This window comes from Lepidochelys olivacea, assembly GCF_965140295.1.
Source record: "Lepidochelys olivacea isolate rLepOli2 genome assembly, chromosome: 4".
In the NCBI taxonomy this organism is placed as follows: Eukaryota; Metazoa; Chordata; order Testudines; family Cheloniidae; genus Lepidochelys; species Lepidochelys olivacea.
The window spans coordinates 20487794-20502831 of NC_140414.1; the positions used below are offsets into that span (position 1 = coordinate 20487794).

At 47.5% G+C, this 15038-nt stretch overlaps 2 protein-coding genes across 5 annotated transcripts in view; one reads left to right on the forward strand and one right to left on the reverse strand.

The window, feature by feature from the left end:
- Window positions 1-436, reverse strand: part of CNOT6L (CCR4-NOT transcription complex subunit 6 like) — a 62568-nt gene extending 62132 nt beyond the window's left edge. For 2 of the 3 annotated variants that reach the window (XM_084626347.1, XM_084626348.1), the window contains exon 1: window positions 360-395. The gene's annotated coding sequence lies outside the window, so the exon portion shown is untranslated. Of the gene's footprint in view, window positions 1-359 lie in introns of all 3 variants that reach the window. The other variant, XM_084626346.1, reaches the window with a different exon arrangement.
- A 169-nt stretch (window positions 437-605) lies between these two features.
- LOC311519976 (myb/SANT-like DNA-binding domain-containing protein 7) lies at window positions 606-14530 on the forward strand. Of its 2 annotated transcripts, none has more exons than XR_014711435.1 (2): window positions 606-667; window positions 13972-14530. XR_014711435.1 is itself a non-coding variant. In XM_084627126.1 (2 exons), the coding sequence occupies exons 1-2, from the start codon at window positions 12840-12842 to the stop codon at window positions 14055-14057; spliced, it is 630 nt and encodes a 209-aa protein (XP_084483252.1). In that variant the 5' UTR covers window positions 12550-12839; the 3' UTR covers window positions 14058-14530. The 2 variants fall into 2 exon arrangements, 1 of the variants encoding a protein (XP_084483252.1); XM_084627126.1 differs by lacking the exon at window positions 606-667 and adding an exon at window positions 12550-13383.
- Window positions 14531-15038: the final 508 nt, after the last annotated feature.

Consider the following 15038-nt stretch of genomic DNA (forward strand, 5'->3'; position numbering starts at 1 on the left):
GCCGAGCGTTGGGCTCGGGCCACGTGTTACCCAACAGGCGCAGCGCCGTGGGGGCAGCCGCGGGCGGGAGGGGGGGGCCGGGATGGCCGCGCGGTGCCGAGGCCCTGGCACCCGGCTCGCGGGCCGCGCGCGCGCACACACACACACACGCGCGCGCGCGCGCCAATGGCCGCGCTGCCCCGCCCCCCGGGAGACCCTTCATGAGCGCGGGACGGCGGGCGGGCAGCCTCCCCCTCCCGTGCAGGCCCGGCTCCGCGCGGCCCCCCGGCGCCTCCGCGCGCGCGCGCCCCCCCCCCCGGGGCGCCGGGCCGGTTAGGCCGCGCTGCCCCGCACTCCCGCAGGCCCCCGGCCCAGCTCACCTGCATCCGGCGCGCCGGGCTGGCGAGGGCGGCGGGGCTGGGCGGCGGCGCGGAGGGCAGCAAATACATGCAGGCAGCGGCCCGCCGGGGCGGGGCAGGGCGGGGGCCCGGGCGCGGGGGATCAGCCGGCGGGCGGGGGGCCGCAGGCGGCTGCTGCCGGATAAATATTGGGATTATTCCGGGGGGGGAGGCGGGCGGGCGCGACGGGGCGGGGCTCGGGGCCCTGTCTCCGCCTCCTCCCGGGCGGGCCGGCCCGGCCCGCCTTCCCGCGCCGCGGCTCCCGGGAGCCCGCGCCGCGCCCCGCGCAGGTTGGGCCTCTGTGCGTGTGTGTGTGTGTGTGTGCGCGCGCGCTGGGGGGAGGGGATACCACACCGTGTGTGTGTGCGCGCGCTGGGGGGAGGGGATACCACACCGTGTGTGTGTGTGTGTGTGCTGGGGGGAGGGGATACCACACCGTGTGTGTGTGTGTGTGCTGGGGGAGGGGATACCACACCGTGTGTGTGTGTGTGTGCTGGGGGGAGGGGATACCACACCGTGTGTGTGTGTGTGTGCTGGGGGGAGGGGATACCACACCGTGTGTGTGTGTGTGTGCTGGGGGAGGGGATACCACACCGTGTGTGTGTGCTGGGGGAGGGGATACCACACCGTGTGTGTGTGTGTGTGCTGGGGGGAGGGGATACCACACCGTGTGTGTGTGTGTGTGTGCTGGGGGGAGGGGATACCACACCGTGTATGTGTGTGTGTGCTGGGGGAGGGGATACCACACCGTGTGTGTGTGTGTGTGCTGGGGGCGGGGATACCACACCGTGTGTGTGTGTGTGTGTGTGCTGGGGGGAGGGGATACCACACCGTGTGTGTGTGTGTGTGCTGGGGGGAGGGGATACCACACCGTGTGTGTGTGTGTGTGCTGGGGGAGGGGATACCACACCGTGTGTGTGTGTGTGTGTGCTGGGGGAGGGGATACCACACCGTGTGTGTGTGTGTGTGTGCGCTGGGGGGAGGGGATACCACACCGTGCATGTGTGTGATTGTGCGTGTTGGGGGGAGGGGATACCACACCGTGTGTGTGTGTGATTGTGCGTGTTGGGGGGAGGGGATACCACACCGTGTGTGTGCGTGCGTGTGTGTGCTGGGGGGAGGGGATACCACACTGTGTGTGTGTGTGTGATTGCGCGTGTTGGGGGGAGGGGATACCACACCGTGTGTGTGTGTGCGCGCGCTGGGGGGAGGGGATACCACACCGTGTGTGTGTGTGTGTGTGTGTGTGCGCTGGGGGGAGGGGATACCACACTGTGTGTGCTGGGGGAGGGGATACCACACCGTGCATGTGTGTGATTGTGCGTGTTGGGGGGAGGGGATACCACACCGTGTGTGCGCGTGCGTGTGTGTGCTGGGGGGAGGGGATACCACACTGTGTGTGTGTGTGTGATTGCGCGTGTTGGGGGGAGGGGATACCACACCGTGTGTGTGTGCTGGGGGAAGAGGATACCACACCGTGTGTGTGTGTGATTGTGCGTGTTGGGGGGAGGGGATACCACACCGTGTGTGTGTGTGATTGTGCGTGTTGGGGGGAGGGGATACCACACCGTGCATGTGTGTGATTGGGCGTGTTGTGGGGAGGGGATACCACACCGTGTGTGTGCGTGCGTGTGTGTGCTGGGGGAAGAGGATACCACACCGTGTGTGTGTGTGTGTGTGTGTGATTGCGCATGTTGGGGGAAGAGGATACCACACCGTGTGTGTGTGTGTGTGTGTGCTGGGGGAAGAGGATACCACACCGTGCGTGTGTGTGTGCTGGGGGGAGGGGATACCACACCGTGCATGTGTGTGTGCGCTGGGGGAGGGGATACCACACCGTGTGTGTGTGTGCGCATGCGCTGGGGGGAGGGGATACCTTGCTCTTTCAGTTAGTGTGGTCAGTTACCTCTGTGCAAAGCCCTTATGGGAAAATACAAAACACACTGCAAATCAGCATGGCAATATTTTATACTTGGCTTACACCAGTGACAATGGCAACACACAGCTCATAGCCATGGCAATCAGGTCTTCTGTGACAGCAATCTTAAGTAAGTCACTTACTGTTCTGGGCCTCCATTTTTCCATCTGTAAAATGGGGATAATGAGCGACAATGTGGACTTGAAATTTAGTCAATTACATATATATTTTATAAAATGTCAGAATCTGCCCCCTGCCCTGAAGTTGCAAGGTCAGTTGTGGACTTTACAATAGTATTTTCCTTTTTTCTGAAGTGCTTTTTTTCTCCCCTGGCTTTTTTTCTCCCCTATCTGAAAGGCCTGCACAAACAACTGTGGTAGTACAGGCCAAAGCATGAAACAGAGGGAAGTATTGTCCAAATGTACAAACTCAACAGAAATAGAGGGGAAATTGCTATCCTTTATAATGATCTTAGATGTTTTTTGTAACTATAGCAGGTCAAAATTTTCAGACAGAAGTGCGATATTTAAACTGCCTTTTTAATACTGTAAAGCACTTTGAATAATTACAGCCTCTAAAAGTAGAACTATTGTTATTAAGATTTAAGGCGAGTTATTGATGGTGAGGAGAGTGTTTTCCCCCCAGTTGTGGTATATACAGTGCATTGTTATCATGGGACCAAGAGGAGACCAAATAATTGTTATAAAAACACAAGTTTGATGTTCTCCAACCCCCCACTCCCTTGTTAGGACAGACCACAAGTCTGTTGACCTTCAAAGCACATCTGTTTTTCCAGGCTTTTGACCTAGGGGATGGCAAAAAGCATCTGGGCCTGGGTGTAAAGAGACACCTATTTAATCGTGCTCTTTAGAAATCTACACACACAAGGCCAGTTTGTTTAGTTGGAACATGGCCAACCTGTTTTTCATGTGCTGACAGTTTCCCAAGTTTCCAAAAACTGGTGAGGTATAGACAGCAGCACAGGGAAGGCAGGAGAAAGTCTGTTGCAGAAGGGTGATTGGGGATTGGAGGTGATTGAGGGAGATTTTAAAAGTGTCAAGGAAGGGAGGGAGGGTGTTGAAAAACAATGAGGGGGCAGAAGTGTGGGCAGAGAGCTCTGGTATACGGAATTGTTACTCATCAACATCCACTGAGATTATTTAGATTTACTGGACTGAATGAATAGAATCAAGTAGCAGATGGGTACTTTTGAGGGGGAATGGAAGGAGACAAACCACCTTATTTAAGGAGAATACTAACTAGAATGTATTTTTTTACATGCTGGATAACACCCTTTTCTCCCCCACTACACATCTTCAAATGCTGGTGAAATCCCATCTACATTTTTACTTGCTAGCTTCATTGGCAGGGATTCATTTAATAAGCACAGTTGTTGTTTTTCTCTATTTAAAAAAAGTCCAAAAATTCTATTAAGTATAGTGTACTCAGCTCTACAGACCCAAGTATTCGTGTGCTAATTTGGGGATTTAGAAGTGTGAATATGCTAAGAAAATAAAGACTGCAAAAATCATGAGATCACATCAGAATTTTAAAAGTACTACATTTTATTAACTAGTATGTGAAAACTACAAATCCTAAGATTATGAAGTATTCTGAAAAGTGTGTTCTACTGACCTACATTAAACATTTTCAAGCAAATTGCTTATTCAAAGCAATTTTGGGGGTAATCATTAGAGTATGTCAAAATAAGGTTCGCTATGGAGCTCTCAGTGCATACTTAACTATGTAGTCACTAGCATGGTTTTGCTATTACAGGCAGGATGCAAAAGAATATTATAAGTTAATGTTGCCCAACACTGTCTATTACAAGCAGCTGAAAATGGGTTATAGCTATGGCAAACTAACTGTTCCAGCTGAAATTTTCCATGCTTGATCTCTTCCTCAAGTTAATTTAAAAAAACAAAATCTGAGCCAAAACAGTTCAGCCTCTTCTCAGATTGAGGTTAGTGAAAAATACATAGTTTTGACAATATTAAAATTGTTTCCAGCCATTTGTTTTTGAACTCTAGCCCATCATGGATTTGGAGCAGGGGGATAGTCTTGGGGCAAGATAGGTGTCATTTGCTGTCTCCATGAACAGCTATGCAGATTTGGCAGTGTTAATGTCCTTTAAAAAATCGCCATTTGCATACAATTCAATAGAACTTTTTTTACCACTGTTCTTCAACTGTCTGGATGTTCCATCTGCACTGAGCGTGCTCCTAAATCCTACTGAGCTTCCTCATCAAAGTACCCTTTAGCCTAAGGGAAGTGTGCTAAACTGGAAGCCAGGAGACCATGTGCGGTAATCTCTTTTCTTCCACTGGCTTGTGTTCAGGGCTTAAATTCTTATAGAGTATTTCCTGGAACCCTGTTTGCCTCTGTCCCCAACATGCTATAAAAACTCCATAGGGGTTGAAAATATTTACTGAACCTCTGCTCCGGACAGCTCTGACAGCTCTTAAAGCTCATTTAAGCCTTGCTTGTGTTAATAATTCTCTACATTTCTCAGGCCTTATTACAGACCACGGCCTCATGACTACCTCATAAGGTAGAAGGAAGTGATAATTAACACACTTCTTAAAGAAAAGGTAAATGAGAATCAGAGTTCAGAGCAGTTACACAAAATCACTTCTGGCAGAGCTGTCTCCAAGAGATCCCAAGTCTTTTTTTTTATTTGACAGTTTATTTGCTCAGCCACACTGCCTCGTAGAATAGAATCATCATAGAATCATAGAATATCAGGGTTGGAAGGGACCTCAGGAGGTCATATAGTCCAACCCCCTGCTCAAAGCAGGACCAATCCCCAATTAAATCATCCCAGCCAAGGATGTTTGTCAAGCCTGACCTTAAAAACTTCTAAGGAAGGAGATTCTACCACCTCCCTAGGTAACGCATTCCAGTGTTTCACCACCCTCCTAGTGAAAAAGTTTTTCCTAATATCCAACCTAAACCTCCCCCACTGCAACTTGAGACCATTACTCCTTGTCCTGTCCTCATCTACCACTGAGAATAGTCTAGAACCATTCTCTCTGGAACCACCTCTCAGGTAGTTGAAAGCAGCTATCAAATCCCCCCTCATTCTTCGCTTCTGCAGACTAAACAATCCCAGTTCCCTCAGCCTCTCCTCATAAGTCATGTGTTCCAGACCCCTAATCATTTTTGTTGCCCTTCGCTGGACTCTCTCCAGTTTATCCACATCCTTCTTGTAGTATGGGGCCCAAAACTGGACACAGTACTCCAGATGAGGCCTCACCAATGTCGAATAGAGGGGGACGATCACGTCCCTCGATCTGCTCGTTATGCCCCTACTTATACATCCCAAAATGCCATTGGCCTTCTTGGCAACAAGGGCACACTGCTGACTCATATCCAGCTTCTCGTCCACTGTCACCCCTAGGTCCTTTTCCGCAGAACTGCTGCCTAGCCATTCGGTCCCTAGTCTGTAGCTGTGCATTGGGTTCTTCCGTCCTAAGTGCAGGACCCTGCACTTATCCTTATTGAACCTCATCAGATTTCTTTTGGCCCAATCCTCCAATTTGTCTAGATCCCTCTGTATCCTATCCCTGCCCTCCAGCGTATCTACCACTCCTCCCAGTTTAGTATCATCCGCAAATTTGCTGAGAGTGCAATCCACACCGTCCTCCAGATCATTTATGAAGATATTGAACCAAACCGGCCCCATGACCGACCCCTGGGGCACTCCACTTGACACCGGCTGCCAACTAGACATGGAGCCATTGAGCCCGACAATCTAGCCAACTTTCTACCCACCTTATAGTGCATTCATCCAGCCCATACTTCTTTAACTTGCTGACAAGAATACTGTGGGAGACCGTGTCAAAAGCTTTGCTAAAGTCAAGAAACAATACATCCACTGCTTTCCCTTCATCCACAGAACCAGTAATATCATCATAGAAGGCGATTAGATTAGTCAGGCATGACCTTCCCTTGGTGAATCCATGCTGACTGTTCCTGATCACTTTCCTCTCATATAAGTGCTTCAGGATTGATTCTTTGAGGACCTGCTCCATGATTTTTCCGGGGACTGAAGTGAGGCTGACTGGCCTGTAGTTCCCAGGATCCTCCTTCTTCCCTTTTTTAAAGATTGGCACTACATTAGCCTTTTTCCAGTCATCTGGGACTTCCCCCGTTCGCCACGAGTTTTCAAAGATAATGGCCAATGGCTCTGCAATCACAGCCGCCAATTCCTTTAGGACTCTCGGATGCAACTCGTCCGGCCCCATGGACTTGTGCACGTGCAGCTTTTCTAAATAGTCCCTAACCACCTCTTTCTCCACAGAGGGCTGGCCATCTATTCCCCATGTTATGATGCCCAGCGCAGCAGTCTGGGAGCTGACCTTGTTAGTGAAGACAGAGGCAAAAAAAGCATTGAGTACATTAGCTTTTTCCACATCCTCTGTCACTAGGTTGCCTCCCTCATTCATTAAGGGGCTCACACTTTCCTTGGCTTTCTTCTTGTTGCCAACATACCTGAAGAAACCCTTCTTGTTACTCTTGACATCTCTCGCTAGCTGCAGCTCCAGGTGCGATTTGGCCCTCCTGATTTCATTCCTACATGCCCGAGCAATATTTTTATACTCTTCCCTGGTCATATGTCCAACCTTCCACTTCTTGTAAGCTTCTTTTTTATGTTTAAGATCCGCTAGGATTTCACCGTTAAGCCTAGCTGGTCGCCTGCCATATTTACTATTCTTTCGACACATCGGGATGCTTTGTCCCTGTAACCTCAACAGGGATTTCTTGAAATACAGCCAGCTCTCCTGGACTCCTTTCCCCTTCATGTTAGTCCCCCAGGGGATCCTACCCATCCGTTCCCTGAGGGAGTCGAAGTCTGCTTTCCTGAAGTCCAGGGTCCGTATCCTGCTGCTTACCTTTCTTCCCTATGTCAGGATCCTGAACTCGACCAACTCATGGTCACTGCCTCCCAGATTCCCATCCACTTTTGCTTCCCCTACTAATTCTTCCTGGTTTGTGAGCAGCAGGTCAAGAAAAGCTCCCCCCCCAGTTGGCTCCTCTAGCACTTGCGCCAGGAAATTGTCCCCTACGCTTTCCAAAAACTTCCTGGATTGTCTATGCACCGCTGTATTGCTCTCCCAGCAGATATCAGGAAAATTAAAGTCACCCATGAGAACCAGGGCGTGCGATCTAGTAGCTTCTGCGAGCTGCCGGAAGAAAGCCTCATCCACCTCACCCCCCTGGTCCGGTGGTCTATAGCAGACTCCCACCGCTACATCACTCTTGTTGCTCACACTTCTAAACTTAATCCAGAGACACTCAGGTTTTTCTGCAGTTTCGTACCGGAGCTCTGAGCAGTCATACTGCTCCCTTACTTACAGTGCTACTCCCCCACCTTTTCTGCCCTGCCTGTCCTTCCTGAACAGTTTATAACCATCCATGACAGTACTCCAGTCATGTGAGTTATCCCATCAAGTCTCTGTTATTCCAATCACGTCATAATTCCTTGACATCACCCGGACCTCCAGTTCTCCCTGCTTGTTTCCAAGAATAGAGGTGGCAAATCTATTTTCTTGGCTATTCTGTGTACAAGAAGAGGTTACTCCTGCCTATCCACCTTCAAAAAGCTGTTTCACATACAGATGAATGAGCATGTAAATTGGCAAATGAGCCCTGAGAAAATACTCCATTTCCAGAGCCAGGAATAGAATCCAGGACTCCTGATTGCCAGCATTTCACTGTGGTCTGGAAAATAGTCATGTAGGCACAGATCCAAAGGTATTTAGGCTCCCTTACTTCCATTGAAATCAGTGGAAGTTAAGATCCTAAATACTTTTGAGGATCTGGATTGTAACCCACTTACACAGTGTGGGTCATGTTCCCTTCTAGTGACTGGTCCACAGAGGTTAACAGACTACTACTGTTATTACCAGTTACTTCTTTAGCTCAAATAGTGGAGTTCTGTACTACAGATATGAAAATTTCAGGGTCAAACTCAGTTGACACCCCATGCAAGGAGGACATTGCAGTTGCATGTGCTGGAATTTTTTTTTTTCAGTTCTCTTTTTAAAATGTTGCCACCCCCATACTGGAAATTCTATTTTAAAAAGCTATTAAAATAATTAAGATTGCAAAGTTTAGTACTAAAAAGGCAAAAAATTCCAGCATTAAAGTTACCATTGCAATCTAAATTGGATATGTCTTACAGTACAGTCTTTCATTACATAAGCAGATATTTGTAATTTAAATTAAAATAGGTTTTTTATACCTAAAAAATTCATACTTTTAAGGTCCAGTAGTATCTCAGGACTAGAAACAGATTGCTGTATGCTGGCTGAAAACAGGGATTCTCACCCTTTTCAGTGATAAAAGTTTCTGTTTCTAGCCCAGTCAAGATGCATGTTATTACACCATGCGCCAATCACTGGTCCAGGACTGAATGTTACCTATCACTGGTCCAGGACTGAATGTTGCCAGGCCTGGGCCTCAGACCAGCGTAATTCTTGGGGGAGGAAAGGGTTTGTTTGTGGCTTCTTTTTTAAGGCGTTGTTTGAGGCTGCTTTTAGATTTGGAAGGTTAGTAGTAGTTCCAGGGGAGATGGCTTAATGGGCACAGAGGGCAGGTCAAAATTTTATCACTTGGTTCTGCAGTTTATCACACAGTCTCTCACCACCACCTACTGTGATGTGTGTGACTGGAGTAGACACTCGTCTTTAAAAAAAAATCACATGCTTTGCAGCAGTATTTTACATCTGTGAATTTTTTTCTTGTCATCAATTCCTGTGTTTTCTTCACGAGCAAGCTATTATTTTCCCACACATCTTAATCCTTGTTTAGGATAAGGAACAAATGATTGGATTGGATGGATACAATTTTCTTACTGCCTCTTTACATACATGAATCAGTGTGTTAAATTAGCCTCATTTAAGATGAAGTTCAGTTCCAGTTCAGAGGTTTGTTATTATAGCTCCTCTTCTTTAATTCCAAAGTACAGCAGCAAGCAATAGACAAGAAAATAAACAAACCTTTGGGACAAACAAGCTCCACCACCTATCATATGTACTTTCAGAGGTCACACAGTTCCTGTAATGGCAGGATTCCAGCTTACCCTTTGGCTCTTGCATCAGATCACTACAAAAGTTTTTTTCTCCTGCTGATAATAGCTCATCTTAATTAATTAGCCTCTTACAGTTGGTATGGCTACTTCCACCCTTTCATGTTCTCTGTATGTATATATATATATATATCTTCTTAGTATATGTTCCATTCTATGCATCCGATGAAGTGGGCTGAAGCCCACGAAAGCTCATGCTCAAATAAATTGGTTAGTCTCTAAGGTGCCACAAGTACTCCTTTTCTTTTTGTGGATACAGACTAACACGGCTGCTACTCTGAAACAGAACGTAGATGGCATTCATCAGGATTTAAAATGTTTTGGTCTCTGCTGGAGGTCATCAAATGCAAAGCAACTGAAGAAACAAAGGGATTGCTGGCCCTGTTAGACCAGGCAGCATAAAGTGTTGTGGGGGAAAAAATTAAAATTGGTGACAATATCAGTCAGCAAGAGATGCGGACGCCACCATTAATTTTCCTTCATAGTCTTGCTGCTCACGTGAAAACCTGTGAGATCTTACTTACTCTAATCCTGCAATTTATAGCAAATGCATGGACTGCTGCACTGGCATGGAGCCCTTGTCCTCAACAGAAAACTATTCAGGTGCAGAAGCCCGCCTGTACTCAATCAGTTGCAGGGTTCAATTCCTAAAATGAGGAACTCAGTGGTAAACACACCGAGCACCACTTGAAATAAATCTGGCTGCAGCTGCCACAGGATTCTTCCACCCAACGCCTAAGGAGTGCAAAGCTAGGGTTAGTAACTTGCTCCTGTAAGCAGGGAGGACCAATAAAACCAATAAATAATGAAGGGCCAGAACCATTGGAAGGATACCTGTAATAGATGTAAGCTCTTTGTGGGAGGGACTGTCATGATGTTCTGTGTTTGTACAGTGCCTAGCACAATGGGGTCCTGGTCCATGACTGGGGCTCCTAGGCACTATGGTAACACAAATAATAAATAATATCACACTAATAGAAAGCCCCCCACATATATTTGTATTTGTGACAAGAACATGGCAAGGGCAAGTATCCAAGAAGAACAAAGACATTTCAAAAGACTTTTCTTCAGTGTCAACTAGAGCCACTAAGAAGTGTTTAAAAAATAATTTGAAAAATCCTTTGCTGTTGAGAAATATTATTTTCCTGCCACTCTATGCAGAAGTGGGGTGGGAAATCAGAGTGTTTTAATAGAAGGCTATGGAGAGCTGATAGACTGGGTAACCCTCCACCTCAGAAAGAGAAAGGACCCAGAGTCTCCAATAGAATATTCTCAATCCAGAGAATATTCCGCACCCCTCTCTATCAGAATGAACCCTCAAACGATAGCAATAACATCCTCCAGACAAAAGCAGATGAGGGTGGATGTTCATGGCACATCCTATCAACAATAGTGGATTTATCAATAGACTCCTGAAGGCTTACTCAAGAGGACAGTCAGGGACTTCAATTAAATGATAGAGTGGGTCCTTAAATCCTGCAATGATTCATTTCTAGACACCACTGACCCTCTATCAAATATGTTTGAAATGGAATGCGACTCACTTGAACCAGGAGACACCAAACTTCTGTAGCTCCAGAAATGGGTTGAAAGGATTATTTGGTTGCTTAAATTGGTTAAACCAATAAGGTCTTGGTTTTAAAGAGAAAAAAATAGCATTAACAAAAACTTAAAATTGGATATATTGGTTGTAATAGATCATACAACGAAGTACTGAGAGCTTCTAAATGAAGACACCAAGGGCCAGAGGTTGTTGATGTAACAACAGATGGAACTTTTGTCATCTTTTAGGATTAGGTTCTAGGAGTCTGACTAGGTGAAAGATACCGTCTTGAGGTAATCAAGTTCCAGACTCATCGGCTGAGGGAGTTTGAATATAAATGCAGCTGAAGTATGAAGCAGCTAGATTGTATTTGATGCTTGCTGCTTTGAGTTAATGAAACATAAGGATGGTCATACTGGGTCAGACCAATGGTCCATTTAGCCCAGAATCCTGTCTTCTGACAAGAGCCAATGCCAGATATTCCAGAAGGAATTAATAGAACAGGTAATAATCGAGTGATCCATCCCCTGTAGCCCATTCCCAGCTTTTGGCAATCAGAGCCAGGGATGCCCAGAGCAGGGGGTTGCCTCCCTGACCAGCTTGGCTCATACCCACTGAATGGACCTATTGTCCATGAACTTACCTAGTTCTTTTTTGAACCCAGCTATACTTTTGGCTTTCACACAACATCCATTGGCAATGAGTTCCACAGGTTGACTGTGCATTATGTGAAGAAGTACTTCCTTATGTTCATTTTGAACCTGCTGCTTATTAATTGGGTGACCCCGGGTTCTTTCGTTATGTAACGGGGTAAATAACACATCTCTGTTCATTTTCTCTACAGCGTTCATGATTTTATAGATCTCTAGCCTATCCCTCCATCGTCATTTCCTTTCTAAGATGAACAGTCCCAGTCTTTTTACTCTCTCTTCAGGGGAAGTTGTTCCAGGCCCCTGATCATTTTTGTTGCCCTTCTCCACGTGGTTCCCAATTCTAGCACATCTCTTTTGAGATGGGGCTACTAGAACTACATTAAATGAAGCGTTCACAGAGTCAGACCCATGGACATTAGAGATTGAAGTGTTAGTTACCTAAGGGAGTTACAATTATGGGAGAGCTGACAAGTGGTAGGACCTCTACTCCCCCTATTCTAAATTTCTGGTCGGGGAAAAACACATCCCCACTCTTTTTATTGCCAAGATAGCCTTTCAAATGTAAAAATATCACCATGCTGGAGTTTTTCCTTTAAAATAAAAACACCACAAGCTATAAATGATTGTTTTGAGGGGGCAAGGAGAAGGAGCCAGTGCCTTCACACTGTGGCTCTTATCACCACCATCATAGTTGCTAGACACTAAGAATTACACTGAGTTCTTCGTAGTCAAGAGCCAGCTTCAACAGCAGCTCAACTGGGGGATGGCTAGGGAACAGAAAAATCTTGATTCCATTCGCATCATTTTGCTGGGCTCTCTCCTTAAGCAGTTTTCACAGTAGTACCACATAGAGAAATTGACAGTAGCTCTTAGCCCTGGTCTACACTAGGACTTTAGGTCGAATTTAGCAGCGTTAAATCAATGTAAACCTGCACCCGTCCACACGATGAAGCCCTTTATTTCAACTTAAAGGGCTCTTAAAATCGATTTCCTTACTCCACCCCTGACAAGTGGATTAGCGCTTAAATCGGCCTTGCCGGGTCGAATTTGGGGTACTGTGGACACAATTCGACGGTATTGGCCTCCGGGAGCTATCCCAGAGTGCTCCATTGTGACTGCTCTGGACAGCACTCTCAACTCAGATGCACTGGCCAGGTAGACAGGAAAAGAACTGTGAACTTTTGAATCTCATTTCCTGTTTGGGCAGCGTGGCAAGCTTCAGGTGACCCTGCAGAGCTCATCAGCAGAGTTGACCATGATGGAGTCCCAGAATCGCAAAAAAGTTCCAGCATGGACTGAACGGGAGGTACGGGATCTGATCACTGTATGGGGAGAGGAATCCGTGCTATCAGAACTCTGTTCCAGTTTTCGAAATGCCAAAACCTTTGTCAAAATCTCCCAGGGCATGAAGGACAGAGGCCATAACAGGGATCCGAAGCAGTGCCGCGTGAAACTTAAGAAGCTGAGGCAAGCCTACCAGAAAACCAGAGAGGTGAACGGCCACTCCGGGTCAGACCCCCAAACTTGCCGCTTCTATGATGAGCTGCATGCCATTTTAGGGGGTTCAAACACCACTACCCCAGCTGTGTTGTTTGACTCCTTCAATGGAGATGGAGGCAACACGGAAGCAGGTTTTGGGGACGAAGAAGAAGATGATGATGAGGTTGTAGATAGCTCACAGCAAGCAAGTGGAGAAACCAGTTTTCCCGACAGCCAGGAACTGTTTCTCACCCTGGACTTGGAGCCAGTACCCCCCGAACCCACCCTCCTGGACCCAGCAGGCGGAGAAGGGACCTCCAGTGAGTGTACCTTTTAAAATACTATACATGGTTTAAAAGCAAGCATGTGAAAGGATTAATTTGCCCTGGCATTCGCGGCTCTCCTGGATGTACTCCCAAAGCCTTTGCAAAAGGTTTCTGGGGAGGGCAGCCTTATTGCGTCCTCCATGGTAGGACACTTTACCACTCCAGGCCAGTAACACATACTCAAGAATCATTGTATAACAAAGCATTGCAGTGTATGTTTGCTGGCGTTCAAACAACATCCGTTCTTTATCTCTCTGTGTTATCCTCAGGAGAGTGAGATATCATTCATGGTCACCTGGTTGAAATAGGGTGCTTTTCTTCAGGGGACACTCACAGGTGCCCGTTCCTGCTGGGCTGTTTGCCTGTGGCTGAACAGAAATGTTCCCCGCTGTTAGCTACGGGGAGGGGGGAGAGTTGAGGGGGTAGCCACGCGGTGGGGGGAGGCAAAATGCGACCTTGTAACGAAAGCACATGTGCTATGTATGTAATGTTAACAGCAAGGTTTACCCTGAAAGAGTGTAGCTGCTGTTTTATAAAATATGTCTTTTTAAATACCGCTGTCCCTTTTTTTTTCTCCACCAGCTGCATGTGTTTCAATGATCACAGGATCTTCTCCTTCCCAGAGGCTAGTGAAGATTAGAAAGAAAAAAAAATGCACTTGTGATTAAATGTTCTCTGAGCTCATGCTGTCCTCCCACACTGACAGAGCACAGACGAATGCGTGGAAGCAAATAATGTCAGAGTGCAGGAAAGCACAAAATGACCGGGAGGAGAGGTGGCGGGCTGAAGAGAGTAAGTGGCGGACTGAAGAGAGTAAGTGGCAGGCTGAAGACAGGGCTGAAGCTCAAATGTGGCGGCAGCGTGATGAGAGGAGGCAGGATTCAATGCTGAAGCTACTGGAGGATCAAACCAGTATGCTCCAGTGTATGGTTGAGCTGCAGCAAAGGCAGCTGGAGCACAGACTGCCACTACAACCCCTGTGTAACCAACCACCCTCCTCCCCAAGTTCCATAGCCTCCACACCCAGACGCCCAAGAACTTGGTGGGGGGACCTTCGGCCAACCAGCCACTCCACCACAGAGGATTGCCCAAAAAACAGAAGGCTGGCATTCAATAAATTTTAAAGTTGTAAACTTTTAAAGTGCTGTGTAGCATTTTCCTTCCCTCCTCCAGCACCCCTCCTGGGCTACCTTGGTAGTCATCCCCCTATTTGTGTGATGAATGAATAAAGAATGCATGAGTGTGAAGCAACAATGACTTTATTGCCTCTGCGAGTGGTGATCGAAGGGAGGAGGGGAGGGTGGTTAGCTTACAGGGAAGTAGAGTGAACCAAGGGGCAGGGGGTTTCATCAAGGAGAAACAAACAGAACTTTCACACCATAGCCTGGTCAGTCATAAAACTGGTTTTCAAAGCTTCTCTGATGTGTACCGCACCCTCCAGTGCTCTTCTAACCGCCCTGGTGTCTGGCTGCGCGTAACCAGCAGCCAGGTGATTTGCCTCAACCTCTCACCCCGCCATAAACGTCTCCCCCTTACTCTCAGAGATATTGTGGAGCGCACAGCAAGCAGTAATAACAGTGGGAATATTGGTTTCGCTGAGGTCTAAGCGAGTCAGTAAACTGCGCCAGCGCGCCTTTAAACGTCCAAAT